This window comes from Euleptes europaea, chromosome 4 (genome assembly GCF_029931775.1).
Source record: "Euleptes europaea isolate rEulEur1 chromosome 4, rEulEur1.hap1, whole genome shotgun sequence".
Lineage (NCBI taxonomy): Eukaryota > Metazoa > Chordata > Lepidosauria > Squamata > Sphaerodactylidae > Euleptes > Euleptes europaea.
In genome coordinates, this window is record NC_079315.1 from 86,751,075 (window position 1) to 86,769,225 (window position 18,151).

General features: G+C 43.4%; 1 protein-coding gene across 1 annotated transcript in view; it reads left to right on the top strand.

Annotated features, from left to right (window-relative positions):
- Window positions 1-9,387: 9,387 nt before the first annotated feature.
- ACOT12 (acyl-CoA thioesterase 12) overlaps window positions 9,388-18,151 on the top strand; it is a 31,220-nt gene continuing 22,456 nt past the window's right edge. Inside the window, exons 1-3 of the mRNA XM_056848800.1 lie at window positions 9,388-9,505; window positions 13,769-13,838; window positions 17,616-17,676. Of these exons, the coding sequence (XP_056704778.1) occupies window positions 9,388-9,505; window positions 13,769-13,838; window positions 17,616-17,676 (249 nt within the window). The remainder of the gene's footprint in view (window positions 9,506-13,768; window positions 13,839-17,615; window positions 17,677-18,151) is intronic.

Genomic DNA, 18,151 nt, shown 5'->3' on the forward strand with positions numbered 1-18,151 from the left:
ATCATTAACTTTCTACAAGGTGGTAAGCACTTTGTGCAAAGTAACCAAACAAGCAAATAACTTACTTTACACCTGTCCACCTAGTTGTCTGAAATGTCATTCAAGCCATAAATTTCTTTGAGATAACTTGTGTTTGTGCAATCAAGGCAGTTGGGTTGGTAGCTGTAGGTGTAAAAATGGTTCTCTCCATATACAGCCTGTGTATATGGTGCTTGTGCACACGCATTCATATAACGACCATAGAGTCTGGTGTCTTTTTTGAAGCGAGGTATCTCTTTAAATTCCACCTATCCCCTAAAGACTTTTTTTTATTGAATATAGCATAAGCATTTTCTTTGAAGACAAGGAGGTGATACAAATACCTTGCAAGTAGTTTTGATATCAAAACTCAACATCAAGTAGTAAACAAGCAGAAATGTTTTGGCATCAAATCTTTTAAAATTTTCTCTAAATTGTATTTAGTTAAAAGTATAATTTGGGATTAAGTGGAATGTCAGAACAAACGGGAGTTTTAGAAATAAATCACTCAGCAATCATTTTATAAAGTTTAACTTCTAAATGCACTATGATTTATTACAAAAATATATTTTCTTCTGCTTGCAGATATGGTTGTTCCATTTTGTGATATGTTTAAAATAAGCAGTTAATTTGTTGCACTGTGTAACTGCATGAATTCATCAAGTGTACATATATACCTGTGCAACATTATTTGGGGTTTTGTATTTGAATTTCAGTATTGGTTATTTTTGTATTTTCCTTTACCTGTATTGGAGTTGTAGTAGACATAATTTATACATATGATTTTAAAACTGTTTTGCAACTGAAAAGTCTTCTTTAAATTGTAAAATTTTGTTGATGGAAACTCATTAAAATGGTATAAAATTATATTAACAATTGTTTTGTGTTTTGATGCTCTCTGTACATAAATATGTATTTATCTGTTTTAATGGTGTTGTGTCTTGCAATTTTGGATACATTTTAGAATAAAGTTTCATTTTACAAAAATAAGTTGTACTTTTCAAAGCTAGATCCTGATCACAGCCCAGAAGCTGTTCTGGATAACCTCATTCGTCATTGTTTGAATTGTTCCTGTATTTTTACTACACTATGTCTGGAAGCCGAAAAGCTTCTTCAGGTGCATGCAAGGACTTGGACAACTCCAATAAGATTTTAAACCTTTTTTTCTTGGAGCAGCAGAAACATGCATTTTCAATACTTACAGCACTTTCCTGAGCCTGAAGGGCGAAAGCTCTTAGGAGGCCAAGAAGGCACTGTGCCAGCATTCGGGGCCCCACGCCGGCGTCTGTTAGTGGCCCCAACACCGGAGGGAAGACCCGGACACCAGGTGTTGCCACAGCAGCACCACTCCGGGACATCGACGGGGCCTTCTGCCAGCGTCCCACCAGCGTAAAGGCCTGCGCCGGCATTCCAGCATCCCAGGAGGCATTCCTGGGGCGGGGGATGAGCTGCTGATAGGCAGCTTCCTGTCCCCTTTCGCCCTGGAAACGCCAGCGCAGAGAAGAGTAAGGCTGCACCTGCTTTTTAGCAGGCACAGCCTTGTTTTTCTCTATGGAGCAAAAAGGCCCCATTTCACACAAAAAAAGCCTCTAAAAGGCTTTTTTTTTCAGTATGCGGGGAATGGCCGTCCACGCACGCCGGATCTCAGGAATGCACTGTAATTTGCAAAAGGTTTTGCTACGTTACAGCAAGCGCTACCATCAGAGAAACACAACATCTTTGCAGAACTAGTTTGCAGTTCTTTGGATTGCACCCTCTGAAAGAATGGATAGAAAGGCATGCTAAAAAGTTATCGACTGATTTAATTCAGATGGCTTTTTAACCTGCCATACATCAGTGTTTGGTGTGTAGAAGGAGAAGCAAATACCCGGACAAGTGTACAATGTTTCATGAGCTTTTGATCAACGTCCTAAAATAGGTGAGAATTTTGATCCAAACAAAACAAATTTTTGTTCAAACAGAATTTAAAAAAATGGCTTCTACATGAGAAACCTGGATATCAGTAAGATCTATATTAACCTAGAACCGTATTGAGTGTAAGTGTGAATTCCCACTAACTGATGACACCTGATTTTCTTCAACTACAGCTATGTATTATGAGCTGAAATTTTAAAACTATTCTCATTTTGCGTGTTTCAAAACACCGCCTCTTGTTTTCTGTTAGTTGAGGAACATAGTTGCCAAGATAAATTCTTCTTGCCTTACCACTCCCTTAATCATGGCTGAATTACTGACATGGAACAGAATGGTAAGCTGCAGTACGGCAGTCAAAAGCTCTGCTCACAAACTGAGTTCGATCCCGAAGGAAGTCAGTTTCAGGCTTCTTACCAACAATATGGACTGCCTCCCAGAGAAAAACTCAGGGATCAAACCTTATACCAGTCCAACCCTAAGCAAAGGATTTCCTTGTAACTATGTACTCTAGAACCGAACATGCAGAAACCAGAATACATGATTCTCAAAGGAAGAAGTTGCACATATATATGATTTAAAGGTTATCCTTTAAGTCATATATGTGTAATACACATATGTATATGTGTAATACATATGTATTTAAATATTTTAACTCCTTTTTTCCCAGCTGCTCCCTCATATTCTGTACTGTTTTTAACTATATAAAAATGATAGCTGTATAGGTTCAAATGGACTTAGATTTTTAAGCTATCCCTGTAACCTTGAAATAGAACCTGAATTTCCTACACAATGCAACAGCACATCCTCCTTCCTAGAAACTAGTCACTGCAGAGAAGGTTGCATGAGTCCTTAAAATAGCAGCCTTCCCTCTCTGCAATAGTAACTAGAAGGGCTGTGGTTTTTTTCCTGTTTCTTTTTAATTCCAGAATCCTTCTATGCTGCCTAAAAGAGATCTCATTATTCAGGCTGAGCACATACTGCTCTAGGGAATTCAAGAAGGCTTATACGTGAGCAGATTTAGACTTTACATTTCTCTGAGATGCCAAAAGCTTTGCAGCTCCTAATCTTAAAGCAAACAACAGATATGCTAAGGGCAGAAACTCTGGTCAGCTGGGTCAAACTCAGCTTAGATGAACCTTTACCATAAAGGAAGAATTATAGTAAGGACTATTCTCAATTAAATTTAAGTGTGACTCTGTTAATTTGGATACTAATCCAGTGATTACAGAAGAATTTGAACATGTTTAACTCCTAAAATATCAGGTGCCCTATTGAGTTTGACTCTCCTAGTCTACGAATATTGCAACTCAAAAGGAAAGGCTGTAAAAATGTACCCACTGCACATAGTTTATATGCACACATCATTATAGAGCTGTTGCTAAAGCTGTGTTGGGCAACCTTCTAGGGCCGTGTTGGCGAACCTATGGCACACGTGCCACTTCCGGCACGCGTAGCCCTTTCTGCCGGCACGCGCGGGTGGGCTCCAAAAGGCCTCCCGGGTCATCTGTGCCCCTCCCTCTCTCAGCTGAGCTCCCACCCCCACCGTCCGTGCGTGGGCGGGTCAGCTTCCTGCCTCGCACTCACGCGGCTGGCTTCTTCCTCTTCCTCCCTCTCGCCCCCAACAGCTGACAGGCGGCGGGGAGGCCAGCAGCAAGGAGGCGGGGCCTCCTCCTCCAGGCTCCAGCAGCAGCTCCTCCTCGCCCCCCTCAGGCGGCTCCCAAAAGTCCAGCTCCAGGCTGCCGCCGCCATCGTCCTCCTCCTCAGGCGCCTCTCCCCCGGCCGTTTTCGCCCACCGCCTCCTCCTTCTCAGGGCGCTCGCGGAGGGCCAGGCGGCCCCTCAACAGCCGCGCGTCCGCCAGAGAAGGGCCTGCCATCTCCCGCCATCCTCTCCCCCGCTCGCGCTCGTCCCTGACTCCTGCGGTAAGCTTGTGGGGTAGCCGGAGCCACCCTCAAGTCCTCTGGCTTGGGTGTGGCTGCATGGTCTCTGCCTTCTCCCTCCCTGCCCCCTAAGGTCGCCCGCAGGCTGGCGGGGTCGCGAGTGTTGGCGCGCTCGCCCTCGCTCTCGCCGCCCCCTCCTCCCCTGCCCCCTCCCAGCTGGGAGGTGACCAATGCTGCTGCGCTGGGCCCCAACATCTCCGCCATCCCGCACCGTCGCCTCGCTGCCTCCCCAGAGCTGCCGGTAAGGGGGGGAGAACTTCGGGTGTGCGCCCTGGAGCAAGTCCTGGGTTGGGATTGAGGCCCGACCCAGGACACTTTCTTTCTTCCTTCCATCCTTCCTCCCTTTCATCCTTTCTTCTCTTTCCTTTCCCAGTTCCTTCCTTTCCCTCTTTCTTTCTTTCTTTCTCTCTCTCTCTCTTTCTCTGTCCCTTCCCATTTCTTTTTCTTTCTTTCTTCCTTTCTTCCTTCCCCTCTTTCTTACTTTCTTCCTTCCCCTCTTCCTTTCTTTCCCTCTTCCTTCCCCTCTTCCTTCCTTTCTTCCTTTCTCCATCCCTCCCCCCTTTCTTCCTTCCTTCCCCAGTTCCTTCATTCTCTTTCCTTTCCCAGTTCCTTCCTTTCTCCATCCCTCCCCCTTCCCTTCCTCTACTAGGGCTGCCAACCTCCAGGTGGTGGCTGGAGACCTGGCAACCCTAGCTATAATGTCTGGTGGCTGAGCAGAGGACGAGTCCTGGAGAGATGCATGCCAAATACAAACAACTTTTTATTGAAAGGTAAAAGTTTGCATCATTGAAAGCTCTGTTATTGTGTTTTTCTTTTAACGCAAAATATGTGAATGTATGAGTTGTTTTTTCTAAACTAAAACCTCAGTATTCAGGTTAAATTGCCGTATTGGCACTTGGCAATAAATAAGTGGGTTTTGGGTTGCAGTTTGGGCACTCGGTCTCTAAAAGGTTCGCCATCACTGTTCTAGGGATTGATTACTGCGCTATCACATCAGAGATTCCTCACCAAAGAGCCAGCCCACAATGATAACTCTGAGAAATCTTCACTGTTAAGGCAACTGAGACTGGAAATAAGCCCAAAGCTGAATTCAGCATAATGACTGGTAGATACTTTCTCCTCTAGGATACATCTATCATTCACCTGTATTATCTAGTAAATGAGCTTTGAGTAAAGTACTTTATGGGGGAAAGTGCCTGATATTGTTGCTTATTGAGATAGGAAAAGCTGTTTGGGTAAGCCGAAAGACTGGAGAATGGAGAGCTGGTTGAGATGATAGTTCAAGAGACAAGGAGGCTAAAAGAAAGGGCGCAAAGGAGACAAACTCTGAAAAGCTATAAACTAAGGGGAAAGTCTGTGGAGGAGACACATGCTTGAAAAATGGGATGGTAGAGAACACTGGAGGCGAAGGGAGCTGTAGAAAGAAGACGCCAGTAATAAAGGGGTCTATAGAGAAGCTCCCAGGTCATAAGGAGAATCCAAATGTCATTGACAGGAAGGTGAGGTATGAACAGATTAGACTGCTCAGTAATCAAAGGATGATGGCTGGGGTTTAGGAAAGCTGAAGAAAGCATGACAATGTTGGCAGAGGTCTGGGGTCTTGTTGTGATAGCTCAGTATAGCCACCCCCATTCCCAGACTCCGTTCCCCGAACTGCACACTGCCCATATATTTCTAGCCAGAAGTATTGTCCTTATCTAACTTTGAAATCCTTCAACCTAACATTAAACCCTTTACTATTCCCTCTTCCATCAGGCAGCCATCACAACCTCTTAAGTTATTCCATTTGTTCACTTGGACCATGACCGTAATATTTTAGCTTTTCCCAGGGAAATCCTCTTAAGGTTCTTGGCATACCACAAGAACATCTTACATAGATGACAGGATGTAGTTTGATTGCAATTCTACTCAGCAACTATAATTCTACTGCCTTCTATTTATGTGTAATTGTTATACTTTGCCAACGGGCATTATGTAGTGGACGCTGTCATTTCATTTGTCAGACTGACATTTATTTTACATTTAATGTTCTCATCCATTTCAGAAACAGCAATTTTTGCTTATATTCTATCCTAGGTATTGTTGTTCTACTTTTAATTTATTTGCAGAGTTGTTATTCTACAATACATGGTATAATTCTATGCTAGGGCCAGCCATTCAATCTTCACTGCCACTTGGAGGTTTTGTTTATGCTGCTGGACAGTATAGCACAAACGTGTAGTTTCGGTTTGCATTTATTTTACCCTAGTATTTGACTATCTGCTGTCAAAAGAACCCTCATATCTTACGTAAACCTGTGTTTATGAAGCAATCAGCTACCCAATAATAAAATATCTATTGCCTCTGGGATTTTCCTTCCTGGAAACCACTGCTTGTATGCTTTTATCCATATGACTTGGCTTTATATTTAAAACTAAAGTTTCATAGAGAAACGCATAAAAGTCAAAATGCAAAAAACTGAAAAATTGAATGAATGAAACAGGAAGCCAGTTAATTAGATGGCTACATGATTGCCTTTGTGACAGGTGGAATGGACAAAAGGCTGAAGTCAAAAAGAAAAGACAGTACAACATTTCAGAGCACTAATTTATATTACCTGTACCCAGGGTTATTTCAGATATTTCTTTATATTTGTGCATACTGTTTCATAGAAAACACCTGTTCTTCAAAGCAGAGACCTAACTTGTGAAAAGCAATTTCTGATAAAAAGAAATACTATTTCACAAACATTTTCTATGCAGGCACTCAAATTAAATTAACCAGACCTCGGTACTGATTTCTTCTGATAATTGTAAATATTCACAAGATTCTATTTTGATTTAAAAGAAGTCCAGTAGTACCTTAGTTATTCCAGCATAAGCTTTTGTGAGTCAAGTTCATATCGGGAATTTTTGTTCTTCTCAGGAGGTCACCATTCTTCTCTAGACACTTTTGCTACTCCAGACCTTCAACCTTTGGATTTCAACCTGTGCTTCTATTTTGCTTTTTAAGTCCTCGCTTTGTGTATGTTTTAATGTCCTATGGACCACTTCCTTAGCAACGCAAGTCTGGTATAGGCCTTTAAATACCATCTTATTCATTTTACCTCTCATTTTCTAGAATATACCTTTAAAACATTGCAAAACACTTTCAATACACATTATGTCCATTTTGGGTTGCTGCACTTTTATAAACAAAGTTCACAGCATTTAAAGCTACATGGCAGACAGAACATTAAAGCTTTCCGCATTGAATCACTGGACTGCAAACAAGCTTGAACTGTTGATTTTGTGCCTTTCTTGCCACTGTTGCAGAGCCTGGTCTTCCCTACTCACAAAAAGTATCCTCTATAATTCTGATACTATGATGCTACCATGGATGCTACAGCAATGATTTATTTAAATCACACATGTACCAGTACAATAAATTGGCATTGTCTCAGGATTAGCCTGGCCCAGTATTTTTGGGACACAAGGTCTCTTAGATGACAGCAGCCTGGCTAGAAGAGGTCAAGCGCTGGCAATTGGGTTTCTTTTTATCCCCATAAGGATTATGTGAAAAGCAACATTTAAAATTTATTTAGAACACTTCTGTGGTGGGTCTCCAGAGAACCTGCTTGATGAATACATCAAATTATGCTCTCCGAAGCATTAACCAAGGTAAACGCCTCTTATGCCAAACAGCAATCACTAGGGTTGCCAGCTCCGGGTTGGGAAATACTTGCAGATTTTGGGGCTGGAGCCTAAGAAGGGTGGGGTTTGGAGAGAGGAGGGGCTTCAATGCCATAGAATCCAATCGACAAAACGCCCATTTTCTCCAGAGGAACTGATCTCTGTTGCCTGGATATCAGTTGTAATAGCAGGAGATCTCCAGCCACCACCTGGAGGTTGGCAACCCTATTTATTGCTTTTTGAAAAGTGACACACACAGCCCAAAGGAACACTAAATATGCATCTTTCTGGTCCTGTAACAGTGTTAGGGATGCCAACCTTCAGGTACTGATCAAATAAATAGCACCAAGGCTCAATCAAACACTATAAATATATATTGCCTCAAAATTGAAACACATCCAATACACACAGTAACATATACCAATGCAACAATATAAAATTACAAGAATACAAAAATAAATGAAACAGCCAACTCAACAGCCAACAGATACCAATTGTGTACAAAAACACGGGGGAAGACCCCCACGCCAGGCCACCCTCGATATTGCAAAGTCCAAGCAAGTAGCTCCAGAAGCAAAGGTAACAGACCCAGAAGTTCAGTAAAGCGACTCGCAGGGAGTCTGCCAACCGCTGGACTGAGGACATTGATTCAGTGCAGGTAAGTAGAGTAGGGTTGCCAACCTCCAGGTACTAGCAGGCGATCTCCTGCTATTACAGCTGATCTCCAGCCAATAGAGATCAGTTCCCCTGGAGAAAATGGCCGCTTTGGCAACTGGACTCTATGGCACTGAAGTCCCTCCCCTCCACAAACCCCGCCCTCCTCAGGCTCTGCCCCCAAAATCTCCAGGCATTTCCCAATCTGGAGCTGGCAACTCTAAACAGTGTCATCCTAAGCAATGGACTTAGAATGGTGTACTGCTTAGCATGGCACTGCTAGTTGTCTACATATTGTTGTAACTGTTTAGTTGACCCTTGCAATAAACTATGTGATGTCTTAATTCCATACCTGCTTGAATCATGAAACTCACCAGGTGATCTTGAAGCAGTCCCTCAAAGCCTAACCTATTCAAAGAGGAGAAAGAAAGGGGAGACGAATGTGTCAGCTAATATTGAGCATTTATATAGCACTTTCTACATATATTAGCGTGTTGTAATCCCAGCAACAACCCTGTAAATTCAGTTGTGTAAAAACAGATTGCAGATTTTTAGGGGGGAAATGAGGATGAGAGAGCATGACTTAGGGTTGTCAGGTCCCTCTTCACCACCGGGGGGAAATTTTGGGGGGTGGAGCCTGAGGAGGGCGAGGTTTGGGGAGGGACGTCAATGCCATAAAGTCCAATTGCCAAAGCGGCCATTTCCTCCAGGTGAACTGATCTCTATCGGCTGGAGATCAGTTGTAATAGGAGATCTCCGGCTACTACCTGGAGGTTGGCAACCCTAGTATGACTTGCTGAAGACGACGGAGGGGCGTCGCGGTGGCCAGGGCGCCACCCGGAGTCTCTCAAAACCGCTCTGCTTGCTGGGCATTAAATTATCGCGCCTCTTATTGTTAGAGCCGTTTGTCAAACTTTTAAAACTTTTTTTTTTTTTTTGCAAAGAAGAAGACGTGGAACCCAGCCCTCGCCCTCTTTTCAGCATCTCCCCTTATCCACCCACCTCCCGCGCGGGTCAGCTGGGTTGCTTCACCCCTCAGCAACGCCCTGAACGGCGTTTTGGCCGCTTGGACTGAGGAGGCGGACGGAGTAGGGAGCGCCGCCCCTGCCCAGCGGCTTCCCTCGGACGCCCAACGGGCCTCGTGGCGCAGGGGCGCAGCGGCTGGCGCGAGGGCAGCAGGGCGAGGGAGCCTGTCCGGCCCTCCCCTCACACCATGGCCGGCGCGCAGGTGCACACGTGCAAGACCATCGATCCCGCGCACGCCAACCACCACGGGGCGCTGAGCGCGGGGCAGCTCCTCAAGTGGGTCGACACCACGGCTTGTTTGGCGGGTAAGCGACCCCCTGCCCCTGCCCCGACCCTCCCCTCCGCCGCCCCTGTCCCCTCTCGCCACGAGAGGCCCCCTCGGACGCCGACTCCGCGCGCGCCCCCTCAAGTCACAGCGGACCCACGCCGGCCCCGTAGGGTTTCCAAGGCAAGGGAGGTCCGCCTCCTTCTTTGCCAAGGCTGGAAAAGCCCCGGGACTGGGGTTTCTGTGGGCACGGGAGGGGTTTGCCTTGGGTTTGCTGCTCCCGAGTTGCGCATTTCCCCCAGCCCAATTCTCAACAACAACAACAACAACAACTGCACGGGGGCTGATTTTTTAGTTTGGAGAATTGGGCTGGGGGAAATGCGCGTCCCAGGCAAAACCCTCCCGTGCGTTTTCGCCCTGCGTCTTTGCAAGAGCTGCGAGGCGCCGGCACGAACTCGACAGGCTGAACTTTGATCCACGTTGAGAGGTGGCATTAGGGAGGAAGCTCTGCCGGATGGATTTCTGCCTTGCGCCTTGCTGTTAAAGGCAGAGGCGCTCTGCGCTTGCGATAACCCCTACTTCAGACAGGAAAGAGAGAGAGAAAGAGAGAGAGAGAGAGAGAGAGAGAAAGGAAGGAAGGAAGGAAGGAAGGAAGGAAGGAAGGAAAGAAGTAGCAGCAGCAGCAGCCACTTTTCTTGGAGTTTAGTGGCCAACTGAGGGACAGAAGTGGCTTGGCCTGCCAGAAACGAACGGGGAAGCGAGGAAAGAATCAAATGGGCTCCAGTTCCCTGCCTAAAGAGTGCAGACCATGCTGTGCAAAAAACATAAATCAAAATAATAAAGGGCAAGAACAGCAAATACATGGGCACGTGTCGGTTTACTTGTTATTTAATTATAAGGATTCTTGCCAAAGTTCTAAACTTTGAAAAGCCTTGAAATAAAGTGTTGTGGAGTGGTCAGAGTGTGGACGTAGAATCTGGGAGATCTTCGGTTCAAAGCCCCACTTTCCCATGGAAGCTTGATGGGTGACCTTGAGTCAGTCGCTCTCTCTCAGCCTCATCTACCCTAGAGGGCTGTTGTTGTGAGGACAAAATGGAGGCCGGACTACGATGTAAGCCACTTTGGGTTCCCATTGGGGAGAAAAGCAGAGTAAATTTAGATAAATATCGACATTCATAAATAAGTTGCATTCCCCAATTTTATTTGCACATCACAAGACAAGACAAGGCCATGATTGGTCTTCCTTTTTAATTCTCTGTTTAGCAAGGATGCTTTAACAGTTGTAAGGTCCCTTGTGTAAAATGAGCCTACCTATGTTTACATCTTTACACCACTCATCCTGAAACTTGCAGAATTGAAATCCATTTCTTAATAGCAGACAACAAATCAAGCCACACCTACAACAGAATGCAATGAGCTCCAACTTGCTGTTCGTGGTGCCTGTCAGGAATGCATAATTATATTGCATTACATTATGCAATTATATTATATTAACTTGGTTTTGGACATGAATAAAGCTAACCAGATTCTCAGTATGGAATAATATGAAGAATAGATTGAATGATGTGCAAAACAAAAGGTGTAAGTACACAAAAAGAAAGGAGAGAAGGAAGGAAGAAAGGAAAAGGATGGAGCATAGACACAACTAAAAAACACAATAGCCATTTGGCAGGTTGGCTAAATTAACTGTACTGAGAAATTCCAGTAATTATCCTTTTCAGTTATGTTTTCTGGAATATTCTCTCGTTTTCATAGCTTAGATCAGTGGTTCCCAAACTTCTCAGGCCACCCCCCCTTGGTTCCACAAACTCAACCCCAGCGCCCCTCTACCCTATCCAACAACACAGATGAAGGGGCCCACCTCTAGCGCCCCCTGCTGCCTCCTTGCCTCTTAGTGCCCCCCTAGGTAATTCCACCGCCCCCCAGGGGGTGGTACTGCCCACTTTGGGAACCACTGGCTTAGATCATATGAATTTTTACCATTCATAATCCAAATTTTTATAAATGGCACTTTAAAGATTACCATAATTGATTCCAGAGTAAGTTTTCATGAGTCAGACCTCACTTTGTCAAATGTATGAAGTGGAGTCTGTGGCAACAACAAAAAAATGAGTCCAGTGGAATTTTTAAAATGGTTATTTATTTATAGTCTACCTTTCTCACAGGGACTCAAGGCAGATTACACAAAGTGTAACAAAAACCTAACAACAAGAAAGACTAGCAAAAAAACCCCTACAGACTAGCAAAATTTATTCTAGCATAAACTTTTATGAGTCTTAACTCACTTCATCAGATGCATCCATTAGGCTGATGCTTTGATATTCCTTGACCTAATGAATATATTTGACAAAGTGAGGTCTGACTCATGAAACCTTACTGTAGAATAAATTATGGTAATCTTTAAGGTGCCACTTATGAGTAAATTAAAAATTTGGATTATGAATGGCATAAAAGTCATATGATCTAAACTATAGGAAAAGAGAAGATTCTGTAAAGTATAACAAGCAACTGAAAAAGATAATCATGTGCCCATATAGGTGTTGATCTTTTCCTTCATAATTTTCCTATTTTGTACAAAATTGTAAGTATTTAGAGTAACATTAGAAATCACAAATACACATGCAGGATAAATTCCTTGGTGATCTTTTAAATGGCCTGATCTGTAAAGGTTTAAAATATCAAGCATGACTTATAATGTACTGTATACTATTACAAACTTCATTTAGATCAGTGGTTCCCAAACTTTTCGGGCCACCCTCTTGGTTCCACAAACTCAACCCAGCACCCCCTACCCTATCCAACAACATGGTTGAAGGGTCCCACCTCTAGCGCCCCCTGCTGACCCCTTGCCTCTAGTGCCCCCAAGGTAAGCCCACCCCCCCCCAGGGGGTGGTACTGCCCACTTTGGGAACTACTGATGTAGATGAAGTACCACTGAATTACTATTATGTATTTGGAAAAATCCTTGTATTTTCCCCCGGCAATATTTATGGCCACCATTAATGGAATGGTTTTACTTATTATGCCGTTATTGCCGTGCCATTCTTGTGAGACTAGAAAGATCCACAATTTTGCATGCCAGACTTCCACACAAAACCAAAACTGGGATTTGCTTGAATAGTTTTAAGCCATATGGTACTCTCATTATCAATATTCACCCTATCTCTAATGTACCTCATTTGACTGTTGAGGGATAGAATAGGAGCAACCTGTGAATGCTGCTCTAAGAGAAAGTAAAATGTTATGGATAGGTTCAATAGCCAGCAATGTATTCCAGGTTGCTGCTATTTTATCCCTCTTCTAAACCCATTGATGTGGACTTAGAAGGGTGAACTCTATTTAGGACTGCCATCTCCTTCACTACCCGTGAAGGTGTAATCTATATTACTCCAACGATACCTAATATCATTCCATCTAGCCTTTAGATTCATTCCTATCTATGTTTTTTTTTAAAGGATGTCATTTTTTAATAGTAGATAAAATAGACATTTGCTTTGTTTCATATTATTTAGAGGTGCAACATGTCTTTATAGTCTTTACGACAAGATAAGAATGCCCATTTCATTCTGGTGGATTGTATGTAGAAAAATGACAGTAGCACTGTTGGTACAGAGATTGTGTCCGGTATAAAAAGACCTTGGCTCAGTACTTTTCAGGAGGACCTTTCCCTCTGAAATGATGGCAGATTTTGTCTCACTTTGCATGATACCACTGTTCTAGGAAGAAGAGTTGGTTTTTATATGCCGACTTTCTCTACCACTTAAGGGAGACTCAAACCGGTTTACAATCACCTTCCCTTCTCCCCTCCACAACAGACACCCTGTGAGGTAGGTGGGGCTGAGAGAGCTCTAACAGAGCTGTGACTCACCCAAGGTCACCCAGCTGGCTTTGTGTGTAGGAGTGGGGAAACAAAACCAGTTCACCAGATTAGCCTCCGCCGCTCTTGTGGAGGAGTGGGGAATCAAACCCGGTTCTCCAGGTTAGAGTCCACCTCTCCAAACCACTGCTCTTAACCACTACACCATGCTGGCCTACACCATAGGCTTATTTTACTTGAATGCTCCTTTGACATGTTTCTGTCCAGCTGGATATACTCTTAACAAAGACTCTGCAGTAGGCACCAGGTTCCAATTGTGAACTCTGCAAAACAGATGCATGACAATGGCAGACTCCAATGTAGATCTGTTTAGGGAACATCATATGTGAAATGGCCTGAGAAGCCAAACATAGTTAGATAAGATTGCCTGGTGTTTATAATTCTCTGTGTTTTGTTTCCCCCCTCCCCCCCCATTATTTCTTGAAGCTGAAAAACATGCTGGCTTCTCTTGTGTGACAGCATCAGTGGATGATATACTGTTTGAAGAGACTGCCAGGTACAACTTTGCATAGTTACTATTCAACTTAACAGCCCTTCTCTTTATTTTCTATTTAACAAAGATTAACCAGAATACATAACATCTAAGATAACAGTCCAATGATTTCTGTATGGGTAGAGGGTTCATTTGGCTACAATAAGATAAATTCACAGGTATGATAAAACTGCAGGTATCATTTTCATCAAGTAACTATAGTTACTTTTGACCAATAAGCTAGGAAATAGTGTAGTAAATTATGCCTTTGGCCCTTGCAAAAGTTCCAAATCTTTGCTACTTTCTCTGAAATGTTCCCAGAAGTGGTTCTAATAATAATTTGATAGTTGCAGACTATGTTGTTTTTCTCATACCATTTATTTGCTGTGATAATACAAGGAATCAGTACATAGGAAAATAATAAATAGGTGTTTGTTCCCATTCTAAATATTATGGGTTGGATTCAAAGTACCATGAGCACAGTTCTGTTCATGGAACTTTCCCACCTGTGGCTTCAAACCAGCATGCCTTCTACAGTGCTGCCTCCAAGGCTGAGAGGTCTGACAGGAAGAGCAATGGATGTGATATGAGAATCTGCATTTGGATAGGGGATCAGTGAAAATTATACAAAGCTAGCTGTGATTAGTCTAGCTCCAGCTGAGAGCTGGCATTTACAGTGTAAAGCTGTACACTATAATGCCAGGAGCTCTTTCATGGATATTCACAGCCACATCAGACTACCAGAGTATATATATGGAGTTATTTATGTGCCACAGTGTGCATTTTACACTTACTTGCTTTCAACATCACCAGCCATTTTGGGTCTGCTTAACCCCTTTGTGTGTGTGTGTAAAGTGGCGTCAAGTAGCAGCCGACTTATGGCGACCCCTTTTGGGGTTTTCATGGCAAGAGACTAACAGAGGGGGTTTGCCAGTGCCTTCCTCTGCACAGCAACCCTGGTATTCCTTGGTGGTCTCCCATCCAAATACTAACCAGGGCTGACCCTGCTTAGCTTCTGAGATCTGACGAGATCAGGCTAGCCTGAGCCATCCTTTAGAAACATCTTTTTGGAGTTGTAACAGTCTTCCTTGGATTTCTCCACCCTGAATACTTTCGTATCTTCCAAAAAGTTTCCTGTTTCATCCCTGACATCAGACTGTTTAAAAATCAGTTAGTGTTTATCCCTGTTTTCTCTGTGTGCCCCTTTGTGTCTTATCCCTATCATTTCCTCTTTTCCTGTTTCCACACCCACAAGTCTCTTTGCATTCCCGTGATTATTACCCCCTTTTTCTTCTCTATTTCTCTCCCCCCCCAAAAAAAAAACCCCTCTACCATGCACTTCTGAATGTAGGGACAGATAGAACAACAGAGAAGGCCAGGTACCAGGAACAGGTACCTGAAACGTTTTCAAGGAAAAGGTATTTGAAATTCCACTGGGATTTAGGGCTAAAAACAGAGATAAGGCCACATGAACACACATGAAATTGCTTTATACTGAATCAGACCATTGGTGCATCAAGGTCAGTATTGTCTAATCAAACTGCCTGAGACCCTGAAAAGCCACTGCCAGTCTGAGTAGACAGCACTGACCTTGATGCACCAATGGTCTGACTTATTATAATGCAGTTTCATGTGTAGTCATGTGGCCTTCTCTTCGTTTACCTCTCTCTGAGGTCTTTCACATCACCTACTGCTTGGTCCTTCTAACTGTAGATACCAGGGACTGAACCTGGGACCTTTTGCATGCAAAGCAGAGGCTGTTACACTAGCCCCAGCCCCTCCCCAATAGTGAGCCAGACCATTGGTCTGTCAAGTTACTGTCTACCCTGACTGGCAACAGCCGTCCAGAGTCTCAGGTCTTTTGCACCAACTGATAACTGTTCCCTTTAATTGAAGCTGCCAGGGATTGAACCTGGGGCCTTCTGAATGCAAAACAGATAGTATACCACTGAGCCAGGGCCCACTCATGTGAAGCCTCCTTTATGTAAAACAAGAGGAACAGCTTCCCCCATTACCACTACCATAACACCAACAAATGATGATTATGATATATTTATGTAATACAGCAATACACATGGAAGAGAATATTCCATCATTTAAAAAACCTACAAGGAAAATAGCTTACCGCTGTTTTAACAAAGAAACTGCTGTTCTTGCCTTTTTTACCTTGTGCGAATTTATAAGCACTGTTTAAGTACAAAATGTATACAATAAATTATTTCTCCCTCTTTTTGCATTTTCTTCATGTTACTCGTACTGAGAGCTCTCAGTCTGCTGCACTTCAAAAGGTCCTCATCAGTCACAAATGAGAATGCAACGGTCTGTGACTCAGCAATGTTCCTTGAATTCCAATTCCCGGTGCCCATGTTAAGAACAAGCAGCTTCCTTGGTGCACCTCAATACTGACAATGAACACAAACAGTAAATCACCTGTATATAAATAGAATTATTAGCCATGGGTGGCATAAGAACTTTTCACAGAGATTATACAACTATTTGCTTTTGATAATGTGCATGCTCCTGATTTCAGAAGCTCTGAATACTAGAGATTGTTATCTGATTCTAGCCATAGAAGGAGAATGTCCTGAAAAGAAGGGGCTTTTCTGGAAAGATTAGAAAAATCAGTCTGAATCACTTAGAATTGGCTAAATGAACAGAGGGGAGGAAAGGCGGCATGGTATAGCCCGATCTTGTCAGATCTAGGAAGCTAAGCAGGGTCAGTACTTGGAAGGGAGACCTCCAAGGAAAACTCTGCAGAAGAAGGCGGTGGCAAGCCATCTCTGCTTAATCATTTGCCTTGAAATCCCCTTGCTGGGGTCACCATAAGTCAGCTGTGAATTGATGGCACTTTACACACAAGTGAATAGAGAAGTGACCATATGGGCTGTTTCCACACAGACGTTTTGCTCCCCTGTGGCATCTAAGTCAGAGCAGGATTTTTTTAGAGTATCCCACTGCGTTTCCCCCAATCATGCTCTTTCTGTGTTTTCCTCCACTTTGCTATGGTCTTTCCCAAATCTGATTTGGTACAATCTTTTTGGAAAGATATGTACATGAAAGAGGATAATTCAGAGGAGCTAGTAGATGGAGATATAGAGATGTCATAATGCTATAGCAATAAGCCAACTAGTTATTATTTTTAAAGCCTTCTGGTGGCAGGTGAAACAGCAGTCCAGGGGCTCAGGCAAGGAAAATGGTGCTGATGTGGGCAAGATCTGCAAAAATCAGCACCATCTTCCTTGCCTGAGCTCCTGGACTGCTGTTTCCCTTGCCACAAGAAGGCTTTAAAATAATAACTAGTTGGCATATTGCTATAGCATTATGACATCTTATATCTCTATCTACTAGCTCCTCTGAATTATCCTCTTTCATTTTCTTGGTAAAAAAAATGAGGCTAGGGCAGAGGTCTCCAAGGCTTTTTGAGCCTGTGGGCACCTTTGAAATTCTGACAAAGAGGTGGACACATCTGCAAAATGGCAGCGGTGTAAATAAGTCTGCACATTGCCTCTAGTATCAGCATTTGAGAAAAGAGCAGAACTATCTTACTGCAAACTGACAGTTATTCCATAGTTTGGCTGTAGGGGGTAGACCCAGGCTGACCACACATAGAATATTCTTCCAGATCTTTTTCTGGGAGTAATCAGAATATGCTCTACTTCTGCCAGCGCCAGTACACGTCTCTATAGCAACAATCCTACTGCAGCCAGCAGTGTATGGTTGCCATTGTTGGATCAGGCCCAGTAAAGCCCTCGCATTTTTCATGGTATTTTGTTTAATGTAATGAGATCATTTTCTTAATAGAGTTGGACAAATTATCAGCATCAATGCGAAAGTAAACCGGGCATTCACTACCAGTATGGAGGTAAGAGACTGTTGACTTGCTTTGTTTTAAGTTTTAACATATGGCTTTGTTTACACTTTGTAATATATGGCTTTGTTAACACTTTGTTACACAGAATGAAGCAAAGGAAGGTATTAATGCTTGCATATTATTCCATACATGGCCATAGCCACTAGCGTACCTCAAATGGGCCCCTGTGCTCTCTTTCATTTGCCTTTCTTTCTCCAAATTGTATGAGTACTTCTGGCCATAACATAGCTTTATTCTCCATTCTCAGATCAAAAGGTCCAGGTTCCCATGATATCCCTCCACTTCCAGGAGTTATTGGTTGAAAACGCAGTGCCGTTTTGTCCTGCGACTCTCCTGCGAATGTAGCAAGTCTCCCCAGTCAACACACACATGCTCCTCTCCCGCCTGTGAGATCAACCCACCTCCTTCTGAAACTTACCCAGGTTTTCCCAATTTAAAATGAATCCTCACAGCAGTCATGGGGTGT